This window comes from Salmo salar, chromosome 18 (assembly GCF_965601325.2).
Source record: "Salmo salar chromosome 18, fSalSal1, whole genome shotgun sequence".
Taxonomy (NCBI): Eukaryota; Metazoa; Chordata; class Actinopteri; order Salmoniformes; family Salmonidae; genus Salmo; species Salmo salar.
The window spans coordinates 84,369,859-84,393,838 of NC_138308.1; the positions used below are offsets into that span (position 1 = coordinate 84,369,859).

Consider the following 23,980-nt stretch of genomic DNA (forward strand, 5'->3'; position numbering starts at 1 on the left):
ATGATGTTCAAAAATGAAATATGTTTGTATTCAACGTCAAACCTCAGATGGACAAAAAAAACTAAAACGGTGGGCGGGGTCAAACGTCTGATTCCGTCCACATTGAGCCCGGCCCCGATGTTTGACTACGCCCACATTGAGCCAGCCGAACTGCACACTGCAGTCAGGGGTACTTGAACTTTTTTGCGCAACCCTTGACTTTCTTTTTGGGAGAAATGAAACCGGAAGTTGCAAAGCAACACTCACGTCTGGGCTCGAGATACTATGTAACTTCGACTGGCTACTTTCGGTTCATGTCCTTTGCTGATGCCACATTCCTGACAAAAGTTTGTACGTATAAAAAAGATCTGTAAACGAGTAAAGGCAGACATAAAGTAAGAATTTAACGTGTAAATGTTCATTTTTAGTCGTACGTTTACAGATGAAATTTAACGGTTACGTTTCATGTTTCACGCATCGCTTTTCTTACAATCCTAACAATTTCCGTATGGACAATCTACTTGCACCCGCTGCAAAACACTCCTATCTGAGCGCCCGGGACATATTAATCGAATCCCCTCAAGAGTGTCGCAAATCCATGGAAGTTGATTTGGGGATGATCTGGACAGACAAAATCTGGACCAATAATAGACGTCTATTTTTGGGCCACCTCAAGGCCAGGGCGGACCATATCTAAAATTCAAGCAAATATGATCCAAATAGAGGAGTCCGTGCTTGCATGCAGTGTAGTCTACTTATTCTCGATCGACTGATTTGCTCTTTCTATTAGGGTCAACGACAAATAATAGCCAGGCTACTTTATAATATGGAAGTTTTCAAATACCCTGTTTTCTTCGAGTGCCAGACTCTGGACACATCACAGAAAGAGAAGATAAAAAGGTACTTCGGAATTAAACGTAAATCCGGTGGCGGAGATTGTGGACCAGTAGAATCAGTTGGTGACAAAGTTTACAAGATCGCATTTACTTACCAGACAGGTACGAAAATGTTTCGGCTAAGTAATTGAATATGGAGTGCCGTATTACCATTTAGCCTAGTCTTGCCAAAGTCGGTTCATAAGTGAAAGTTTGTTTTTCAATATGTTATTCTACTTGTTTAATATGTATTATTTGAATAGGGCTACACTTGGGTAAAACAATAATATTTAAACATTGCAGTAGGATTTGTTGAATCAGAATGTTTTTCAGACATATACAACAAATAAATATGATATAGGCGTAAGTTTCACTTTACCATAGCCAGGCTACGCTTATGCAGACTGGCATGCGCAAATGCATTACTTTGGCTTTTCATTATATTGATTAATTCTACAGTACTTTATCAATCTAAAAAGGAAGAAACTTGTTGTTTTAATAGCTTGTAAGATTATTTAATAACTTTATAGATATACATACAGTATATTACTTAATAGGTTATAGCACAACTCCTCCAGCCGATGTAGCCAATGCCTTTAACTCTTCGTCCTGGAGTGAATGTAAAAGGCTTAATAAATAGTACTACTTATTATTATTGTTGGTATTGTTATTACTAGTACTACATACAACAACAACTAATTATGATGCTGAAACTCTTTCAGTCCAGGAGAGGGTACTTCAGAAAGCTCATTATGTGTTGGAGATGCCTGGAGGACCTCTCTCACTCACTCTGAGAGACAGCCTGGAGCCTCCACCCACAACAACCTCCCCAGTCAGCAGTCAGGAGGTGAGCCCAGACTATACAGACACACCTATACAGAGTCACATATCACCATGACCACAATGCACTGTTGTTGTATTTGCACTGTTAGCCCACACTTGGATGTTTGCCAGTTTGTGAGGTATAAATGTGTGGTTTTGTAATATTGAGGGAATAGTCATTTTAACTAAATAGAACCATGTTAAAGTAAACTGAAAAATACCACCCCGCTAGAATGGAGAATCATCAGATATCCCAGAAGCAGTTGTACGGTTGAACTGCAATAATAAATAGAAAGATAATAAAATATTGTTGTCATTACCACAGTGAAATTACCCTGCAATGACTCACTTGTTTTCCAAATCTAGAGGTACCACTCCCTCCCAGTCCAGACATCTCCACCTGGTGGTCAAGAATATGTACTCCATCGTCTGAGCACAGGGAAGCAGGAGAAGATCAGCACCACCTGTCATCTGGGACAGGTCCAGCTCCGTCTTCTAGGCGAAGTGATAGAGAAGGATCTAGGTGAGGTTGTTCCAGGGTTGAAGGTGACACGTCTTGACTCAGCTCAGCTGGTTCTGCACGGCTATGCAAATGAAGTCCAGACAGCCAGACAGTTGGTTACAGATAAGATCTCTCTGGTGCTGGAGCGGGTGGTGCCTGAGGTGTCCCCCCACCTCCTGTCCTTCCTGAGAGATGAGTATGGGAGGCCTGGGAACCTGAGCAGTCTGCTGGGGTTGGGACTCCATGTGGAGGTAGAGCTGGGGGACACAGAGCTCCGTCTGTTCTCCCTCTCCTCTGGGGAACTGGACCAGGCTGAGAAAGATCTGCTGGGGGAGTTTGGGGAGGAGAAGATCGACGTGCCCAACGGTGCCCTCCTGGCTGAACTGAAGTCCAAACTTGAGACGAAGGAGATGAACCAGAGCAGACGCAGGGTGGTAGCCAGGTACAGTCCTGGGTGTAGAGTGCAGCTGCTGGGCCACATGAAGGAGGTTCAGGAGCTGAGGGAGGAGATCAGGGCCTTTCTGTTAGACCAGTCCAGTGTGAGAGTCATGAGACACCCTCAACAGAATCAGGATGGCGTAGTCAACGAAGCAGGCACCGGATCAATACGGGAGGAGACGGTCGCAGCCACCAGCTATCGCCTCCGGCTGGGGCTGCATGTAGTGGTTTGTCAGGGTGACATCACCAAGGAACGGGCGGACGCCCTGGTAAATGCATCCAATGAGGACCTGGATCATGCTGGGGGCGTGGCTGCAGCTCTGAGCAAGGCGGGGGGGCCTGAGGTACAGCAGGCCAGCAGGGATCTGGTTAGGCAGATAGGGAGAGTACCCACAGGTACAGTGGTAGAGACCACAGGAGGGAATCTGCCTTGTAAGATGCTGCTGCATGCAGTGGGACCAGTAGGTGGCAGCGTAGGTGGGAATGAGCGTCCTCTGCTGGAGAAGACAGTAAAGGCAGCCCTGGATCTGGCAGAGACCATGGAACTCCAGACTCTGGCCATGCCCTGCATCAGCTCGGGGATATTTGGCGTTCCTCTGAAGGTGTGTTCTGAGGCCATAGTCTCTGCAGTGAGGGACTTTGGGAGGGAACAGCGCATCCTTACCAAGGTCACTCTGATTGATGTGAGTGGAGAGGCAGTGAGAGCCATGCAGGAGGCCTGTGATAGGCTGTTACAGGGTAAGAGGGAGTTTTCTGGGTGGGAGGTAGAGTCCAGCACCACCACTACACATGCTCCTCAGAGAGACACCACTGCTGCCTCCGCCAGGGGAACAGCTGCTCCAGAGGTCTGTGTCCAGGTGGAGGTCATCCAGGGAACCATAGAGAAGCAGGAGGTAAGAGAGAGACACACTGACATGGCCACAGCCTTGATTCAACAACATTCTGTGAATTATGTTGACTTCATACTGACTCAATGTTCCCTTTCTCTTTATTTTCTTTTCTTTTTTCTTTGTCTCGCTCTCTGTCCGTCTGTCTTTCTGTCTCTCTCTCTCTGAAGGTGGATGCTCTGGTGTCACCCATGGTTGGTAGTGACCCTCTCTCCTCCCGAGTGGGTAATGTCTTGTTGGATGCAGCTGGACCGGCGCTGATGACAGCGTTTCTGAGGGAATCAGGGGGACGGACTGCACCTGGTGACAACGTTCTGGTGGAGGGACTGTCTGGTCTCAGCTCTGGCCGTGTCTTCTTCCTCAGCTGTGCACACTGGGACAACAACCCCCAAGGACCAGCAGTACAGGTGTGTCTGCTTGTGTGTGTGTGTGTGTGTGTGTGTGTGTGTGTGTGTGTGTGTGTGTGTGTGTGTGTGTGTGTCTGTGTGTCTGTGTGTGTGTGTGTGTGTGTGTGTGTTGTGACCTTTGATCCTCCATTAACCCTTGACCTCTGGTCCTCTCTCAGGCTCTGAGGCAGGGTGTGAGGAAAATCCTGACCTCTTGTGAGAACCGAGGCTTCCGTTCCGTTGCCTTCCCTGTAGTTGGAACTGGTGTGGTTCTGCAGTTCCCTGACAACGTGGTAGCACAGGTTCTGCTAGAAGAGATCCGTAGGTTTGAGCAGAACCGAGCGAGCAGAACCCCCTTCCATGTCCGCATCATTGTCCATCCAAATGACAGAGATTCTACCAAGGTGAGCAGGGACTTTTGAAGAAGGTCTCACTCAATGCATTGGGGAAAAAATCCTTTAACTTCAATATGTTTCAGCCAGCTATTTTATTATACTGTCATACATCCATAATTACACATTTTTTCAACAATAAAGTTACAGTCCTTCATTGCAGTTGTATTGTTTGTTCTAATCTACAGGCTTTTCAGATTGCCCAGAATGCTTTCCATCTCAGAGGGTTCGTATTAGGCACTCGACCAGAGCAAGGTGAGTTACAACACTTCACCCCCACCTTTAACTTCTATAGGAAAAGTGGGACGTGAGCGTCTCACTCTATTCAACAGCCAGTGGAACCACGCGGCGCGAAATTCAAAACCTCAGAAATGCTATAATTTCAATATTTCAAACATACGACTCTTTTACACCATTTGAAAGATAAGACTCTCGTTAATCTAACCACATTGTCCGATTTCAAAAAGGCTTTACAGCGAAAGCAAAACATTAGATTGTTAGGAGAGTACATAGCCAGAAATAACCACACAGCCATTTTTCAAGTAAGCATATATGTCACAAAAACCAAAAACACAGCTAAATGCAGCACTAACCTTTGATGATCTTCATCAAATGACACTCCTAGGACATTATGTTATACAATACATGCATGTTTTGTTCAATCAAGTTCATATTTATATCAAGAACCAGCTTTTTACATTAGCATGTGATGTTCAGAACTAGCATACCCACCGAAAACTTCCAGTGAATTTACTAAATTACTCATGATAAACGTTGACAAAATACAGAACACTTATTTTAAGAATTATAGATACAGCACTCCTTTATGCAATCGCGGAGTCAGATTTTAAAATAGCTTTTTGGCGAAAGCACATTTTGTAATATTCTGAGTACATAGCTCGGCCATCAAGGCTAGCTATTCAGACACCCGCCAACGTCGGGGCTCAGTAAACTCAGAATTACTATTAGAAAAATTTGATTACCTTTGCTGTTCTTCGTCAGAATGCACTCCCAGGACTTCTACTTCAACAACAAATGTTGTTTTGGTTCCAAATAATCCATAGTTATATCCAAATACCTCCGTTTTGTTCGTGCGTTCAGGTCGCTATCCAAAGGGTAACGCGCGAGCGCATTTCGTGACAAAAAAAATGTTCCTTTACCGTACTTAGAAGCATGTCAAACGCTGTTTAAAATAAATTTTTATGCTATTTTTCTTGTAAAATAGCGATAATATTCCAACCGGACAACGTTGTATTCATTTAAGAGGGAAAGAAAAAAATGGTGATGTCTCGTGAACGCGCATTTCCATTCCCTTTGTCCTCAGGCAGTCCACTAACAAACAGTGCTCCTATACTTTGCCCAGAGACAGGTGACCCCCCAATCCACTTTCTGGCGGCTTTAGGGAGCCAATGGAAGCCTTAGAAAGTGCAACATAACCCCACGGATACTGTAGTTTTGATAGACAAGCAAAAGCAGAACTACAAAATCGCAGACAGGGCACTTCCTGCTTGTAATCTTCTCAGGTTTTTGCCTGCCATATGAGTTCTGTTATACTCCAAATCTACTAATGATATGCATATTCTCGTTTCTGGGCAAGAGTAGTAACCAGTTTAAATCGGGTACGTTTTTTATCCGGCCGTGAAAATACTGCCCCCTAGCCCCAACAGGTTAAATAAAATACATTATTAGTATATGATTGATCCATTTCAAGTTATAATTATGAAGGGAAAAGGAAACCGCACACTGCTCTTGATAGTATCACTGATATTTAATAAGCTTACGTATCGGCCTCACGGTCTTCGTCAGTGCAAAAAGCATGAGTCCGATACGTAAGCTTATTAAATATCAGTGATACTATCAAGAGCAGTGTGCGGTTTCCTTTTCCCTTCATCTTGTTCTACTGTTGCTTTGCACCTGCAACAATGATTGCTCAGATGTGCGAGTGCCTTTGGAATTTTAAGTTATAATTATGAACCCTCCCTATAGATATCAGGATTGTGCTGCTGGGGAAAACCGGAGGAGGTAAAAGCAGTGCTGGAAACACCATCTTCGGACAAGATGATGTGTTCCTCGTAGACAGTTCTTCTACCTCCTCAACACAGAAATGTGAATCACAGACCAAGAACATCAAAGGGAGAAACATCACCCTGATTGACACACCTGGATTCTTTGACACTGACATCCCTGAAGAGGAGCTGAAACCTAAAATAGTCAAATGTATAACAGAGTGTGCTCCGGGGCCACATGCCTTTCTCATCATACTGAAAGTGGAACGGTACACAGTCCACGAGAACGAAACCGTAGCGAAAATTGAGAAATATTTTTCACCAGAGGCCTTCAAATATGCCACAGTCCTTTTCACTCATGGTGACCAGCTCAATGGTTTGACCATTGAGAAGTTTGTGCAACAGAATGCTGAACTGAACAAGCTTGTGGAGAAATGTGGAGGCCGCTATCACGTGATCGACAACAAATACTGGAACACCAATCAGCAGGGTCGGTACAGCAATCAGTATCAAGTAGCAGAGTTACTCAACAACATAGAGAAGATGGTGAGCGATAACGGAGGAGGGTTCTACACCAACGAGATGCTCCAAGAGGCAGAGAGATTAATACAAGCAGAGATAGAGAGTCTTAGGAAGGAGTTAAAAGGCCAGATGTCAGAGGAAGAGATGAGGAAACGGGCCAAGGAAAGAGCGAGGAGGAAACTCCTGATCAAATTGTCAGGGATAGCAACAGGTGCAGTGGTAGGAGCTCTACTTGGGGTTGCAATGGTGATGGGGATCCCACTTCCATTAGCTACAAAACCACTGGTTAATTTAGTCAAACGTCAGATGGTAGCTTCAATGACAATAGGGCCAGCAGTCGTGACAAAGGCAGTACGACCAGTACTTGCATCAAAGAACGGGGCGACCATGGGACTGGGTTCAAAGATAGGTACAGGGGTAGGCATAGCTGCAGGAGTTGTCGTTGGGATGGCCGCAACAGCAGGAGCAATAAGAGGAGGGATAGTAGGAGCTACTGCAGCAGAGGAGGCAGAGACAGTACAGGAGGCAGCAGAGAAAGCAGCCAATGCTGTCTACCATGAAGCTAAGGGTCTTTATGACCAGGCAGGACAACTTCTGCTAAGGTACAGTAACTCTAAGTAGATGAGATATTATTATATATATTTTTTTACCTTTATTTAACTAGGCAAGTCAGTTAAGAACAAATTCTTATTTTCAATGACGGCCTAGGAACAGTGGGTTCGTAGAACAGTGGGGAGTACGTTATCACTCGAATAGCGAATAGAAGCCGCTTTCCTGACAGTATTTATTTTATTTTTTTAACTCATGAGGTAGGCTACTCGGTTATTTCACCTCACACATCAACCACTAAACAGTTGAGCTGCGCGACAGCTGATATTCTGCCCAAACTCTGTATGCTATGGGCTCTCCAACCCTGTTCCTGCAGCTAACAAGTGCTTAATTTGGCCAACCAAGTTAAATCTGTTCGGAAAATTGATAGTAACATGTTTTAACAACGAAAGATAATTCATTAAACTGTTGACAGCCCCTCTCTCAGCTCGCTCCAATAAGGAATGAAGGAGAGATGGAGATGGAAATGCATGGTGGTGAGATAGTCAGTTGCTAAAGTTAATGTGTCACTCTATTAGTTATGAAAGAAAAGCCCTATTACTAGGCTATTCAAAATCATGTACAAATGATCTATAATTGTTGGCTAACTGAATTTGTATAGGATAGACCAATTATGTACCAAAGACATCTTAAATCATTTTTTTAAATGTTTTTCTGACATGCATAATATGTGGTAGGCTATGTGTTGAATAATGGCACAATCATTATTTAAATGCAGGTTTTTTGGGGGGCTTGGCCTCATATATATGAAAATTGTGTATGCATAAGCTCTAATATGTGTGTTTTTGAATTAATCATCACCTTAGCACTGTCCATTTCGTTGTTAGGCTTTGAAACGACATCCACATCCATGTTTTCCATTTAGTTTCAACCTGTCGTTGAACTTCTTTCTTCAAAGTGATCAATCACAGTGAGATGAGTTTTAAAAGCACATACTGTTTTGATGATTTTTTTAAAATGTGATTTTCGATTGCTTTTGTATTGATGTCAGAGTGGTTAGAGGGACAATAGAGTGATCTGATGATAAATTAGTATTCTGATGACCATTAGCGAGTTGGGTACTACCAGACCGCACAAAGGGAGATTACCATGACTCAAAGGTCACATGGAATCTTACTGCGTTCATGACTCATGACAGCCAGTGTGGTGGTAATATAGTCACCACAACAGCCCTAGAAAATGATTCTATATTTTTTCTGGGCCATGACCATCCATAGGTTTATGGTTCACACACCTGAATTTTTTTATTCTTTTTATTTCACCTTTATTTAACCAGGTAGGCCAGTTGAGAACAAGTTCTCATTTACAACTGCGAACTGGCCAAGATAAAGCAAAGCGGTGCAGCACCAACAACAACACAGTTGTTACACATGGAATAAACAAATGTACAGTCAGTAACACAATAGGAAAAAAATCTATATACAGTGTGTGCAAATGAGGTAAGATTAGGGCGGTAAGGCAATAAGTAGGCCGTAGTGGCGAAGTAATTACAATTTAGCAATTAAACACTGGAGTGATAGATGTGCAGAAGATGAATGTGCAGGTAGAGATACTGGGGTGCAAAGGAGAAAAAAAAATACTAATAAATAACAATATGGGGATGAGGTAGTTGGATGGGCTATTTACAGATGGGCTATGTACAGGTGCAGTGATCTGTGAGCTACTCTGACAGCTGATGCTTAAAGCTAGTGAAGGAGATATGAGTCTCCAGCTTCAGTGATTTTTGCAATTCATTTCAGTCATTGGCAGCAGAGAACTGGAAGGAAAGGTGGCCAAAGTAGGAATAGGCTTTGGGGGTGACCAGTGAAATATACTTGCTGGAGCGCGTGCTATGGGTGGGTGCTGCTATGGTGACCAGTGAGCTGAGATAAGGCGAGGCTATACCTAGCAAAGATTTATAGATGATTAGGGATTAGGATTATGGACACATGGGTTTTTTACTCTTTGCCTTCATTGAAATTATTATTACATCAAAGTAATAAAATATGACCTAATCATTGGACACAGATAGTACATTTTCTTAACATTTCTTTTACTTTGCAGTAATGTAATTTCTGTAAAACATGCATATTTCAATTTGATATATTAGAGAGAATACAGTTGAACACAAACCGTCTAAAGTGATTGTTGACCTATTTTATGTGTCACGTGGTTATGCCCATATGTGTACATCCAGTCCTGACATTCTCACGCTATCGAGTGAGTGCTTATATAACCTGATAGTGCATCTGTTTAGGGTAAAGCATGTTGTAAATTACAGTATATTTGATAATATGTTTAATCATTTTCATGTTGTAAATTACAGTATTTGTGTTTGATATTGAACACTAACATAAAATTATGGTCATGACATGTTTGAGAAGTATTATTGAGAACCTACATTAAATTAGAGTGATATTTTTTGTTATTTACTCTGTCAATTTTTAAGTGTGGTATTTCTATAATTACAATTATGTTTTTGTTGTATTATAATATTTGTATAGTTTTTTTTCTCGTAAGTAATAATTCATGTGTATTGATCATTATGGTTGTTGACTGTTTGTTACAGATTTGGTAAACCCAAAAACTAACACATGCATTACATAATTATTTTCTAGAAATGATAGGAGTAATTAAACAGTTGAAGTATATTTAAAATTGTGAAAGTGTATGTCATACCAATGAAATCTCATTCAACCTGTTTTCCGTTTTTGGTGATTATTACAAATAGTAATGTTTAGAACATGTTAAGAAAAGTTTAAGAAAATCAATGTTTGTGCAATATTTTTTATTTCTAAATACTTTCTTGTAATATTTCACTTTTTAAAATATAAAATCAATGCCTAAACAACCCTACGTTCTCTCCCTCCTGACATACATGTATATTAAGCATAGGTGATACTACAATGTAACTACAATGGTTAAATGTCACTATTTTGACATATTGTAATGCGACCATGTTGCTTATATATACAGTTGAAGTCGGAAGTTTACATACACCTTAGCCAAATACATTTAAACTCAGTTTTTCACAATTCCTGACATTTAATCCAAGTAAAAATGCCCTGTCTTAGGTCAGTTAGGATCACCACTTTCTTTTAAGAATGTGAAATGTCAGAATAATAGTAGAGAGAATGATTTATTTCAGCTTTTATTTCTTTCATCACATTCCCAGTGGGTCAGAAGTTTACATACACTCAATTAGTATTTGGTAGCATTGCCTTTAAATTGTTTAACTTGGGTCAAACGTTTCGGGTAGCCTTCCACAAGCTTCCCACAATAATTTGGGTGAATTTTGGCCCATTCCTCCAGACAGAACTGGTGTAACTGAGTCCGGTTTGTAGGCTTCCTTGCTCGCACACACTTTTTTCAGTTCTGCCCACTAATTTTCTATAGGATTGAGGTCAGGGCTTTGTGATGGCCACTCCAATACCTTGACTTTGTTGTCCTTAAGCCATTTTGCCACAACTTTGGAAGTATGCTTGGGGTCATTGTCTATTTGGAAGACCCAATTGTGACCAAGCTTTAACTTCCTGACTAATGTCTTGAGATGTTGCCTCAATATACCCACATCATTTTCCTTGCTCATGAAGCCATCTATTTTGTGAAGTGCATCAGTGCCTCCTGCAGAAAAGAACCCACACAACATGATGCTGCCACCCCCGTGCTTCATGGTTGGGATGGTGTTCTTCGGCTTGCAAGCCTCCCCCTTTTTCCTCCAAACATTATGATGGTCATTATGTCCAAACAGTTCTATTTTTGTTTCATCAGACCAGAGGACATTTCTCCAAAAAGTACTATCTCTGGCTTTTTTATGGAGGTTTTGGAGCAGTGGCTTCCTCTTTGCTGAGCAGCCTTCCAGGTTATGTCGATATTAGACTCGTTTTACTGTGGATATAGATACTTTTGTACCTGTTTCCTCCAGTATCTTCACAAGGTCCTTTGCTGTTGTTCTGGGACTGATTTGCGCTTTTCGCACCAAAGTGCGTTCATCTCTTGGAGACAGAACGCGTCTCCTTCCTGAGCAGTATGACGGCTGCGTGGTCCCATGGTGTTTATACTTGCGTACTATTGTTTGTACAGATGAACGTGGTACCTTCAGGCATTTGGAAATTGCTCCAAAGGATGAACCAGACTTGTGGAGGTCTACAATTTTTTTTCTGAGGTCTTTGCTGATTTCTTTTGATTTTCCCATGATGTCAAGCAAAGAGGTACTGAGTTTGAAGATAGGCCTTGAAATACATCCACAGGTACACCTCCAATTGACTCAAATGATGTCAATTAGCCTATCAGAAGCTTCTAAAGCCATGACATCATTTTCTGAAATTTTCAAAGCTGTTTAAAGGCACAGTCAACTTAGTGTATGTAAACTTCTGACCAACTGGAATTGTGATACAGTGAATTATAAGTGAAATAATCTGTCTGTAAACAATGTTTGGAAAAATGAGTGGTTGAAAAATGAGTTTCAATGACTCCAACCTAAGTGTATGTAAACTTCCGACTTCAACTGTATATATATATATATATATATATATACACACACACACACACACACACCCTTTAGTATTTTCAAAGCTTAAGACTCAAAATATAGATTACATAAATTGGCATTATTTGCTGAAGCTCAGATTCAGAACATTACATGGTTTCAGTTCAAACAATCAATATAAGAGAGAATACAGTAGACTGTTTGTGTTCAAAAGTGATTGATGACCTATTTTATGTGTCACGTGTTTATGCCCATATATGTGCATCCGGTCCTGACGTTTTCATGCTATGGAGTGAGTGCTTATGGAACCTGATTGTGCGTCTCTTTAGGGTAAAGCATGTGTTTGCATTGTCAAGGTGATTGATGTGTAGTGACCTTGTTGAACTGTGGAATGTGTTTGAACATTTGAAAGAGTAGGGTAAAGTTGTAGTGAGTTTATTTCTCTGCTGTTAAGTGATATTGTATATGAGGGGGGTAGGTGTCAAGATTCACCTAACTGTCATGATTTGGGGCTGTACAAATGTTTGATGTATTAGAATAATTGAATATGCTTATGTTATATTAATAGAAGGGGAAGGGTTATAAGACTCCTCCCTCCTTACATTTATAGGGTCCTAGACTACAGATTAACAATATATATATTGATTATATAGTTTTAGAATTGTTCCACAGTTGTCTCTCTCTCTCTCTCTCTCACACATAATGTGTGAATGAAACAGAACTCTGCAGGGGAGTGTGGGAGATAAGAGACTACTCAGACCTTCCACATTAAATCAACTTTGGGGAGGGGACATTTATTGCCTAGCTTTTAGATAAAAACTGAAACTCTATGTTTGTATAGCTATGGATGCAGGGTTTTGGTCTCAGGAGTAAAAAGGTAATGACGTAGTCAGTGACATCACTAAGGCGGGACTTCGGTTTAATAAAACAACTTGAGACCTTTTGTTTGATGCAGAACTTACTCAGAAACATGCATGCTATGTTCCTGTTTGTCAACTTCTGTCTGCAATTGCATTAATAAAGGTTTTTGAATGATTTAATTAAAGATATTGTCATAATGTTAATGTCACCAATGAACCAATGATTGACAAGGAAGGACGTAAGGAACAAACCCTAACATAGGCATTGGTTAGTATAAGTAAAGAGCTGTGAACACTCCGAGCGACAAGACACCTCAAGAGGGATACACCACAGAAGACTCTAAAGAATAAATAAATAAAACATGGATTTGTTAAGTACTGACACGCCCGTGACGACCTTAACATCGGAAGCAGGACCACGGATAAAACATAGAGAAAGGGATGAGTATAAATCAGCAATATATGATGCGCCAAAAAAGTGTTTTCTACATTTGTATAAAACCCAAATTCCTCCCGTAACTGTACTGAAAGATCAAGTGTTGATGTCTAATTGTCACGTTCTGACCAGTAAAGGGGTTATTTGTTATTGTAGTTTGGTCAGGACGTGGCAGGGGGTATTTGTTTTATGTGGTTCGGGGTGTGTGTTTATGTAGAGGGGTGTTTGGTTAGTGTTTTCCGGGATTTTTGGGCTATGTTCTATGTTAGTATATTTCTATGTTCTAGTCTTTTTAGTTGTATGTTTAGTTTATTGATTTGGCCTTCAATTGGAGGCAGCTGTTCCTCGTTGCCTCTGATTGAAGGTCCTATATAGAGGGGTGTGTTTTGTTTGGGTTTTGTGGGAAGTTGTTTTTGCACTGCTGTGTGTAGCCTGCAATACTGTGCATTTGTATGTTTTCTTGTTTTGTTAATTAAGTGTTCTAAATTAAAATTAAAATGAGCACTCAACCTACTGCGCCTTGGTCCATTTCATACGATGGCCGTTACACTAATGGACAACTATGGGGGTATATGTTTGATTACCCTGCCTGTAGAGTGAAACTCTATACCTTAGCCAGAGGAGAAGAATACACAGACCAGACCTTAGGAGTGGACTACAGGGTTGAAGACTGGCATGTGTTTCGCAAGGTGGTGTGTCCTGAACTGAGAGTTATCACAAAGGGTTATAGCTTGTTCACGGGCTACGAGGCCCATTGGGAAGGTGCCCCTGACTCCTCAGGAAGAATATTTCATAGGGTGAAAATACAAAGAAAGAATGGACTTCCATGTGGATGCTTGGAGTTCTATATCAGCAACGAGAAAATACGCAATGGTAACAAGCGTGATGGTGGACTGACTGGTGATTTCAGGTTACGTATGTTTATTCCTATTCAAATTTGGGATATAATGGAATTGAAAATGTTAGAGTTAGTGGATGCTGTTTTTGTACAGAGCCAACGCCGGCAAAGTATTGTTAAACTAAGGAAGTGCATTATACATATGAATCCTAAGGATTATGATTCAAAGGAACCCCAAGAAGGGTCATCCCCAAGAAGGGTCACCCCCTACATGTACTCAGCATGAGGATGTGTTTGATGGGGTGGTCAGTACTATTTTTGTGGATACCATCAAGGCCTCTGTAGCCGCACTTGTAGATGTGGCGATTGGAGAGTATATTAGAGAAAAATGTCCCGGTTGTGTGATCAATCACCCCAGCCAACAACAACATCCGTGTTTATATGACCCACCCAAGTACTACTTCTTCAACCACTTTGAGGAACTGGTGAAAAGACTGGTCCGGTCGTTTTATACCATCAATGGTCAGAGCCCTGGAGTCTATGGGTCTTGTACCATCTATTCCTAGGATTTTTTGGTGTAACAGAGGCTTTCCTACATGAACTGAAGGAGGCAATTTTCATCCATGAGAAACTCAAAGTAATCAGGCATGCACTGGTGGACGACAACAAATACAAGGAAGCTTTGGTGGCTGATGTGGTGACTTTCTGGCTCAATAAACCACAAGAGAACGAGTAACAATATATACTGCTCAAATTTATAAAGGGAACACTTAAACAACACATCCTAGATCTGAATGAAATAAATAATCTTATTAAATACTTTTTTCTTTACATAGTTGAATGTGCTGACAACAAAATCACACAAAAATAATCAATGGAAATCCATAATGGCAGTCAGGCTACCTCTGGCGAGCACATGGAGGGCTGTGCGGCCCCCCAAAGAAATGCCACCCCACACCATGACTGACCCACCGCCAAAACGGTCATGCTGGAGGATGTTGCAGGCAGCAGAACGTTCTCCACGGCGTCTCCAGACTCTGTCACGTGCTCAGTGTGAACCTGCTTTCATCTGTGAAGAACACAGGGCACTAGTGGCGAATTTGCCAATCTTGGTGTTCTCTGGCAAATGCCAAACGTCCTGCACGGTGTTGGGCTGTAAGCACAACCTCCACCTGTGGACGTCGGGCCCTCATACCACCCTCATGGAGTCTGTTTCTGACCGTTTGAGCAGACACATGCACATTTGTGGCCTGCTGGAGGTCATTTTGCAGGGCTCTGGCAGTGCGTCTCCTGCTCCTCCTTGCACAAAGGCGGAGGTAGTGGTCCTGCTGCTGGGTTGTTGCCCTCCTACGGCCTTCTCCACGTCTCCTGATGTACTGGCCTATCTCCTGGTAGCGCCTCCATGCTCTGGACACTACGCTAACAGACACAGCAAACCTTCTTGCCACAGCTCGCATTGATGTGCCATCCTGGATGAGCTGCACTACCTGAGCCACTTGTGTGGGTTGTAGACTCCGTCTCATGCTACCACTAGAGTGAAAGCACCGCCAGCATTCAAAAGTGACCAAAACATCAGCCAGGAAGCATAGGATCTGAGAAGTGGTCTGTGGTCCCCACCTGCAGAACCACTCCTTTATTGGGGGTGTCTTGCTAATTGCCTATAATTTCCACCTGTTGTCTATTCCATTTGCACAACAGCATGTGAAATGTATTGTCAATCAGTGTTGCTTCCTAAGTGGACAGTTTGATTTCACAGAAGTGTGATTGACTTGGAGTTACATTGTGTTGTTGAAGTGTTCCCTTTATTTTTTTGAGCAGTGTATATTTTTTATGTAGATATAAAGCAATGGGTAACTATTTGCATACGATGTTAGAGAGAATAAATCATTTTTTTCTTTTGAGAGAATTTACAAATGTTATGCACCAAATTATTGAAAATAAAGTGAAATATCGCTCTATAAAATATCGCTCTACACAACCCACAATACATGGGTTAATGCAGAGTTTGTGTTAAAAATTGTTTAAATCATGAGTCATGTAAGACATGTAAGACTCTACAATGGTTACAACTTTTTATTTATTTCACCTTTAATTAACCAGGTAGGCAATTCTCATTTACAATTGCGACCTGGCCAAGATAAAGCAAAGCAGTTTGACACATACAACAACACAGAGTTACACATGGAATAAAACAAACATACAGTCAATAATACAGTAGAAAAATAAGTCTATATACAATGTGAGCAAATGAGGTGAGATAAGGTGAGGTAAAGGCAAAAAAATGCCATTGTGGCAAAGTAAACACAATATAGCAAGTAAAACACTGGAATGGTAGATTTGCAGTGGGAGAAAGTGCAAAGTAGAAATATAAATAATGGGGTGCAAATGAGCAAAATAAATAAATAAATATAGTAGGGGAAGAGGTAGTTGTTTGGGCTAAATTATAGATGGGCGATGTACAGGTGCAGTGATCTGTGAGCTGCTCTGACAGCTGGTGCTTAAAGCTAGTGAGGGAGATAAGTGTTTCCAGTTTCAGAGATTTTTGTAGTTCGTTCCAGTCATTGGCAGCAGAGAACTGGAATGAGAGACGGCCAAAGGAGGAATTAGCTTTGGGGGTGACCAGAGAGATATACCTGCTGGAGCGCGTGTTACAGGTGGGTGCTGCTATGTTGACCAGTGAGCGGAGATAAGGGGGGACTTTACCTAGCAGGGTCTTGTAGATGACCTGGAGCCAGTGGGTTTGGCGATGAGTATGAAGCGAGGGCCAGCCAACGAGAGCGTACAGGTCGCAGTGGTGGGTAGTATATGGGGCTTTGGTCACAAAACGAATGGCACTGTGATAGACTGCATCCAGTTTTTTGAGGAGGGTATTGGAGGCTATTTTGTAAATAGCATCGCCGAAGTCGAGGATCGGTAGGATGGTCAGTTTTACGAGGGTATGTTTGGCAGCATGAGTGAAGGATGCTTTGTTGCGAAATAGGAAGCCAATTCTAGATTTAACTTTGGATTGGAGATGTTTGATGTGAGTCTGGAAGGAGAGTTTACAGTCTAACCAGACACCTAGGTATTTGTAGTCCACATATTCTAAGTCAGAACCGTCCAGAGTAGTGATGCTGGACGGGCGGGCAGGTGCAGGCAGCGATTGGTTGAAGAGCATGCATTTAGTTTTACTTGTATTTAAGAGCAGTTGGAGGCCACGGAAGGAGAGTTGTATGGCATTGAAGCTCGTCTGGAGGGTTGTTAACACAGTGTCCAAAGAAGGGCCAGAAGTATACAGAATGGTGTCGTCTGTGTAGAGGTGGATCAGAGACTCACCAGCAGCAAGAGCGACATCATTGATGTATACAGAGAAAAGAGTTGGCCCAAGAATTGAATCCTGTGGCACCCCCATAGAGACTACCAGAGGCCCGGACAACAGGCCATCCGATTTGACACATTGAACTCTATCAGAGAAGTAGTTGGTGAACCAGGCGAGGCAATCATTTGAGAAACCAAGGCTATTGAGTCTGCCGATGAGGATGTGGTGATTGACAGAGTCGAAAGCCTTGGCCAGGTCAATGAATACGGCAGCACAGTATTGTTTCTTATCGATGGCGGTTACGATATCGTTTAGCACCTTGAGCGTGGCTGAGGTGCACCCATGACCAGCTCTGAAACCGGATTGGTATCACGTCTTGTGGATGATTCTGAAGAACTAGAAACATCCTTGTCTAAGATTTTAGTTTATTTGTTTGAACCATCAATTAATTGTAACATGTATCATATTTTTTGTTTATATACATATATAACGTATGTATATGTTTCTAAAATTCAGCGATATAAGTCTGTAAATGTAAACCAAGTATACCATGTGTTGCATGCATGGGTCATTGAGAAAATGGGTACTATTATCTTGCTACGTATCCTGAATTGTATGGATACGTAATACTTAAAAAATGTATGCAAAAATAACATGCAAAAATAAAATGAAATGTTCTCGTTATTTAAACGGGGCTCATTAATGTTATTGTACATCAGAGATTCAAGAAGGATGGCGGAGCAGATTATGAAAAACATTTATTATACCAACTCTAACCAAGGGTCTTATGGGGGGAAGGAGCGGTTCCAGAGAGCTATAGCTGAAGAAACAGGTAGCAGGTTAGGCGATGCTCAAGTGAATGATTGGCTAGCAGAGCAGGATGCTTACACTCTGCATAAACCTGTGCGAAAAAATTTCCACAAAATATAGTTTTTTCTACTCATCCCTTGTCCCAGTTTCAGGCGGATCTATGTGACATGCAGGCCCTTGCAGATAAAAATGATGGAAATCGATACATGCTAACGGTTATAGATATTTTCTCGAAAATAGCATTAGTAAGGGTCTTAAAAAAATAGTGGGGCAGAGGTGACCCAGCCTTTGACTCTATCTTGGAGGAAGGAGGAGCACCCAAGAAAGTGCAGACTGATAGCGGTAAATCATTTTTTAATAATACTTTTCAGAAACTCATGAAGAAGCACAATATCATACATTTTGCCACAGGTTCAGGTTTGAAAGCTTCAGTTGTTGAACGCTTTAACTTCCCTGGGCTAAGCGTCCCACCCTAGTCAACAGCCAGTGGAATCGTGTGGCGCGAAATACAAATACCTCAAAAATGCTATAACTTCAATTTCTCAAACATATGACTATTTTACACCATTTTAAAGACAAGACTCTCATTAATCTAACCACATTGTCCGATTTCAAAAAGGCTTTACAGCGAAAGCAAAACATTAGATTATGTCAGGAGAGTACCCTGCCAAAAATAATCACACAGCCATTTTCAAAGCAAGCATATATGTCACAAAAACCAAAACCACAGCTAAATGCAGCACTAACCTTTGATGATCTTCATCAGATGACACTCCTAGGACATTATGTTATACAATACATGCATGCTTTGTTCAATCAAGTTCATATTTATATCAAAAACCAGCTTTTTACATTAGCATGTGATGTTCAGAACTAGCATACCCACCGCAAACTTCCGGTGAATTTACTAAATTACTCACGATAAACGTTCACAAAATACATAACAATTATTTTAAGAATTATAGATACAGAACTCCTTTATGCAATCGCGGTGTCAGATTTTAAAATAGATTTTCGGCGAAAGCACATTTTGCAAAATTCTGAGTACATAGCCCGGCCATCACGGCAAGCTATTTTGACACCCACCAAGTTTGGGACAACCTAAACTCAGTATTACTATTAGAAAAATTGGATTACCTTTGCTGTTCTTCGTCAGAATGCACTCCCAGGACTTCTACTTCAACAACAAATGCTGTTTTGGTTCCAAATAATCCATAGTTATATTGAAATAGCTCCGTTTTGTTCGTGCATTCAGGTCACTATACGAAGGGTGACGCGCGAGTGCATTTCGTGACAAAAAATTTCTAAATATTCCATTACCGTACTTAGAAGCATGTCAAACGCTGTTTAAAATAAATTTGTATGCTATTTTTCTCGTAAAATTGCGATAATATTCCAACCGGGCAACGTTGTATTCATTCAAAGGCTGAAAGAAAAAATTGAGAATTCTCATGAACGCGCATCTCCAGTGTCACTGTCCCCAGGCTGACCACTCACAAATTCTCCTGCTGTTCTTCGCCCAGAGACAGCAGACACCCCATTCCACTTTCTGGCGCCTTCTGAGAGCCAATGGGAGCCTTAGAAAGTGTCACGTTACAGCACAGATGCTGTATTTTTGATAGAGATGCAACAGAAGGACAACAAATTGTCAGACAGGGCACTTCCTGTATGGAATCTTCTCAGGTTTTGGCCTGCCATATGAGTTCTGTTATACTCACAGACACCATTCAAACAGTTTTAGAAATGTTAGAGTGTTTTCTACCCAAATCTACTAATTATATGCATATTCTCGTTTCTGGGCAGGAGTTTAAATCGGGTACGTTTTTTATCCGGCCGTGCAAATACTGCCCACTAGCCCCTACAGGTTAACAGAACTTTGAAGGAGAGGATGTGGAAATACTTTATGGCTCACCACACCCATAGATATGTGGATATAGTTCAAGATTTAGTAAAGGGTTATAACTACAGCTACCATAAGACATCCACCGAAGTCGGTCCCTCTCCTTGTTCGGGCGGCGTTCGGCGGTCGACTTTGCCGGTCTTCTAGCCATCGCCGCTCCACCTTTCATTTTCCATTTGTTTTGTTTTGGTTTTCCGCACAGCTGGTTCACATTCCCTCATCTGACTAAATATATATTACCCTCTGTTCCCCCCATGTCTGTGTGTGGAATTGTTTGTTTGTTACGTGTGGTTCGCATCAGGCTGGTTTGCGCCGGGTATGTTTCTGACCCGTGTGTTTTGTTTATTGTACCGTTTGTGTACTTTGGGCGTTATCGCTGTTTTCCTTGGGCATGAATAAAGTGCGCCTGTTCTCACCCATCTTTGCTCTCCTGCATCTGATTTACCTTCAACCAGTTGCGCACATCGTGACAAGAGTATAAGGATGAAACCCTCCGAGGTCTCTCCTGAAAACTATTTTCAAATCTTAAAAAATCTGTATTGTTTGTTCCCCCTTCGCCGTAACAAAAAAAATGATTTTAAATTCATAGTGGGGGCCATGGTACGTATATCCAAGTTGAGGGCTGTTTTCGCCAAAAAATATGAGCAAGGTTACAGCGATGAGCTGTTCACAGTTACCGAATGTCTACCACGTACACCTCCTGTCAACAGTTTAAAAGATTATGATAAGGGGGTTATAGAGGGTTCCTTTAATGAGAAGGAACTCCAGAAGGTAAAGATGGGTAAAGACAAAGTCTTTCACATGGAGGAGATTCTGGATCAAAGGAGAGAAAGGGGTAAAAATGGGTGTTGGTCCATTTGAAAAACTGTCCACAAAAGTTCAACAGTTGGGTATTAGAGGACGAGGTGGTGGAGGCGGGGGGGTTACCTTAAACCCTCATGTAGGATAAAAACACCTCCATTCGGATGTACACAGGAGTGCATCATGGAGCACAGTGGATTTTACCTGTCTCTCCCCAGTAATGCATCTGCAGATATATTTAGGAATAACAAAAGTTTGAATTATACAACCAATTTTCCAAAGCCTATAGAGTTATCAGAGGCCTGGGAAGTAGGACTCAGCAGGATTACATACCCACATAGTTGGTATAATATCAAGGATAAGGACCGTGATTTTCATTGTAAAAGGACATCTGAACCCCCAAAGCTTATAAAGGTTAAAAAAGGATTCTATAGAATTGTAGAGAGGATCATCTTTGAGTTGAACGGCCTCCTAACCCTGAACCATATGAAAATACTATTGAACTACAATCCTATTCATAAACGTGTACAAATCTCAGGGTTTGACGAGGGGTGTATAAAGACCGATGGTAATTTAGCCTACAGGTTGGGGATTAATCTCAATAAATGGACGTATGTGAAAGATAAATTATTCCCATTCCCTGCGGATATACATGCAGGGTTTTACAACATGTTTGTGTATACCGACATCATATCATATCAGAGGGTAGGAGACAGTTATGTAACCCTCCTGAGAACAGTTCATATAGATGGAAAGGATGGTGATGTAGTCACTGTTAACTATGACAAGCCACACTACATACCTGTAAGCAAGAAATATATTGAAAACATTCAGGTTGAGCTTAAAACGGATCAGAACGAAAATATAGAATTTACTTATGGTAAACGATTGTAAAACTCCACTTTAGACCCACCAAAGCTTCTCTACATATCTAATATATTATTAGTATTATATATATATTTTGCTTTTTAATAAACATAGTGCAAATAAATTAAAATGGTTATGGTACACAACCACCGTCTCGATCCTAACCGCATGTATCGCCTATGTTGATCAAGTGGGTAATGGATTACCCGGTTATCATGGAACCCCTACCATGTATGGTTCGGGGATAGGCGGGTTTATTTCGTAACCTCTTTAGGATGGTTTTACCGTTTATGAAGAGAGGCCTTAACATAGCCAAACTCCATTTAAAACCAGCAGCCAAAAATATAGTAAGTGAGGTGGTGGCTAATTCTATGACTAGACGGGCGTCATCAGATCCTGAGCATCAAGAAGGCTCAGGTCTTATGCTGTTGTCTCGAAGATCATAAAATAGACCTCTGGGTATAAGGAGTAGGCCGGCCCTTAAAAAGCGGAGGTTACCTGTTAGAAGAAAGTCAGTAAGTCAAAAACAACAGAAAGTGAGGAGGTCTCGACCAAAAACTGCAAAAAGAATACTCAGAAGCATTTTCTAAAAGAACAAGCAACATGTCTCTTTTACACCGCATGTCCTCTGAAGCTATAAAGACAGAGCTCAATCTTTTCACGGACCCCTTAACCCAATTTTCAATAGATAGCCCCACTCTCTGCCATTACAGACAATGGACCTATAGAGTTTTTCATCCCAGGCCATGGTGACAACTACCTGGACTACCTGGACCTCAACAACACCTTAGTACCCTCATCATACTCCTCCTCTGTTCCTCGGATGATGTGGAGGTAAACCCAGGCACTGCGTGTCCCCAGGAACCCTCATTTGTTGACTTCTGTGATCGAAAAAGCCTTGGTTTCATGCATGTCAACATCAGAAGCCTCCTCCCTAAGTTTGTTTTACTCACTGCTTTAGCACACTCCGCCAACCCTGATGTCCTTGCCGTGTCTGAATCCTGGCTTAGGAAGGCCACCAAAAATTCGGAGATTTCCATACCCAACTACAACATTTTCCGTCAAGATAGAACTGCCAAAGGGGGAGGAGTTGCAATCTACTGCAGAGATAGCCTGCAAAGTTCTGTCATACTTTCCAGGTCTGTGCCCAAACAGTTCAAACTTCTCATTTTAAAAATGAATCTCTCCATAAATAAGTCTCACTGTTGCTGCCTGCTATCGACCCCCCTCCGCTCCCAGCTGTGCCCTGGACACCATTTGTGAATTGATCACCCCTCATCTAGCCTCAGAGTTCGTTCTGTTAGGTGACCTAAACTGGGATATGCTTAACACCCCGGCAGTCCTACAATCTAAGCTAGATGCCCTCAATCTCACACAAATCATCAAGGAACCCACCAGGTACAACCCTAAATCCATAAACATGGGCACCCTCATCGACAGTATCCTGACCAACTTGCCCTCCAAATAGACCTCCGCTGTTTTCAATCAGGATCTCAGCGATCACTGCCTCATTGCCTGTATCCGCTATGGGTCTGCGGTCAAATGACCACCCCTCATCACTGTCAAACGCTCCCTAAAACACTTCTGCGAGCAGGCCTTTCTAATCGACCTGGCCCGGGTATCCTGGAAGGATATTGACCTCATCCCGTCAGTCGAGGATGCCTGGTCATTCTTTAAAAGTAATTTCCTCACAATCTTAGATAAGCATGCCCCGTTCAAAAAATGCAGAACTAAGAACAGATATAGCCCTTGGTTCATTCCAGACCTGACTGCCCTTGACCAGCACAAAAACATCCTGTGGCGGACTGCAATTGCATCGAATCGTCCCCGTGATATGCAACTGTTCAGGGAAGTCAGGAACCAATACACGCAGTCAGTCAGGAAAGCAAAGGCTAGCTTTTTCAAGTAGAGATTTGCATCCTGTAGCTCTAACTCCAAAACGTTTTGGGACACTGTAAAGTCCATGGAGAACAGCACCTCCTCCCAGCTGCCCACTGCACTGAGGCTAGGTAACACGGTCACCACCGATAAATCCATGGTAATAGAACATTTCAATAAGCATTTCTCAACGGCTGGCCATGCCTTCCTCCTGGCTACTCCAACCCCGGGCCAACAGCCGGAGTTGGTTTCTCTAATGACTGCCTCGCCTGGTTCACCAACTACTTTGCAGACAGAGTTCAGTGTGTCAAATCGGAGGGCATGTTGTCCGGACCTCTGGCAGACTCTATGGGGGTACCACAGGGTTCAATTCTCGGGCCGACTCTTTTCTCTGTATATATAAATG

General features: G+C 42.0%; 1 protein-coding gene across 2 annotated transcripts; it reads left to right on the top strand.

Annotated features, from left to right (window-relative positions):
• The first annotated feature begins 189 nt into the window (after nt 1-189).
• On the top strand, nt 190-13,691 carry LOC106578008 (uncharacterized). 2 transcript variants are annotated; one of them, XM_014156526.3, is made up of 7 exons: nt 190-977; nt 1,577-1,701; nt 2,043-3,509; nt 3,674-3,910; nt 4,069-4,293; nt 4,470-4,536; nt 6,268-13,691. In XM_014156526.3, the coding sequence occupies exons 1-7, from the start codon at nt 806-808 to the stop codon at nt 7,428-7,430; spliced, it is 3,456 nt and encodes a 1,151-aa protein (XP_014012001.3). In that variant the 5' UTR covers nt 190-805; the 3' UTR covers nt 7,431-13,691. The 2 variants fall into 2 exon arrangements, with proteins under 2 accessions (XP_014012001.3, XP_014012003.3); XM_014156528.3 differs by having other exon boundaries at nt 198-330.
• Nucleotides 13,692-23,980: the final 10,289 nt, after the last annotated feature.

Excerpts from the sequence above, each read along its gene's own strand:
- LOC106578008 (XM_014156526.3), top strand. The coding sequence starts at position 806 with ATGGAAGTTTTCAAATACCCTGTTTTCTTCGAGTGCCAGACTCTGGAC. Across the intron at positions 1,702-2,042 it reads CCCCAGTCAGCAGTCAGGAG|AGGTACCACTCCCTCCCAGT; the intron begins GTGAGCCCAGAC and ends TTCCAAATCTAG. Across the intron at positions 3,510-3,673 it reads GAACCATAGAGAAGCAGGAG|GTGGATGCTCTGGTGTCACC; the intron begins GTAAGAGAGAGA and ends CTCTCTCTGAAG.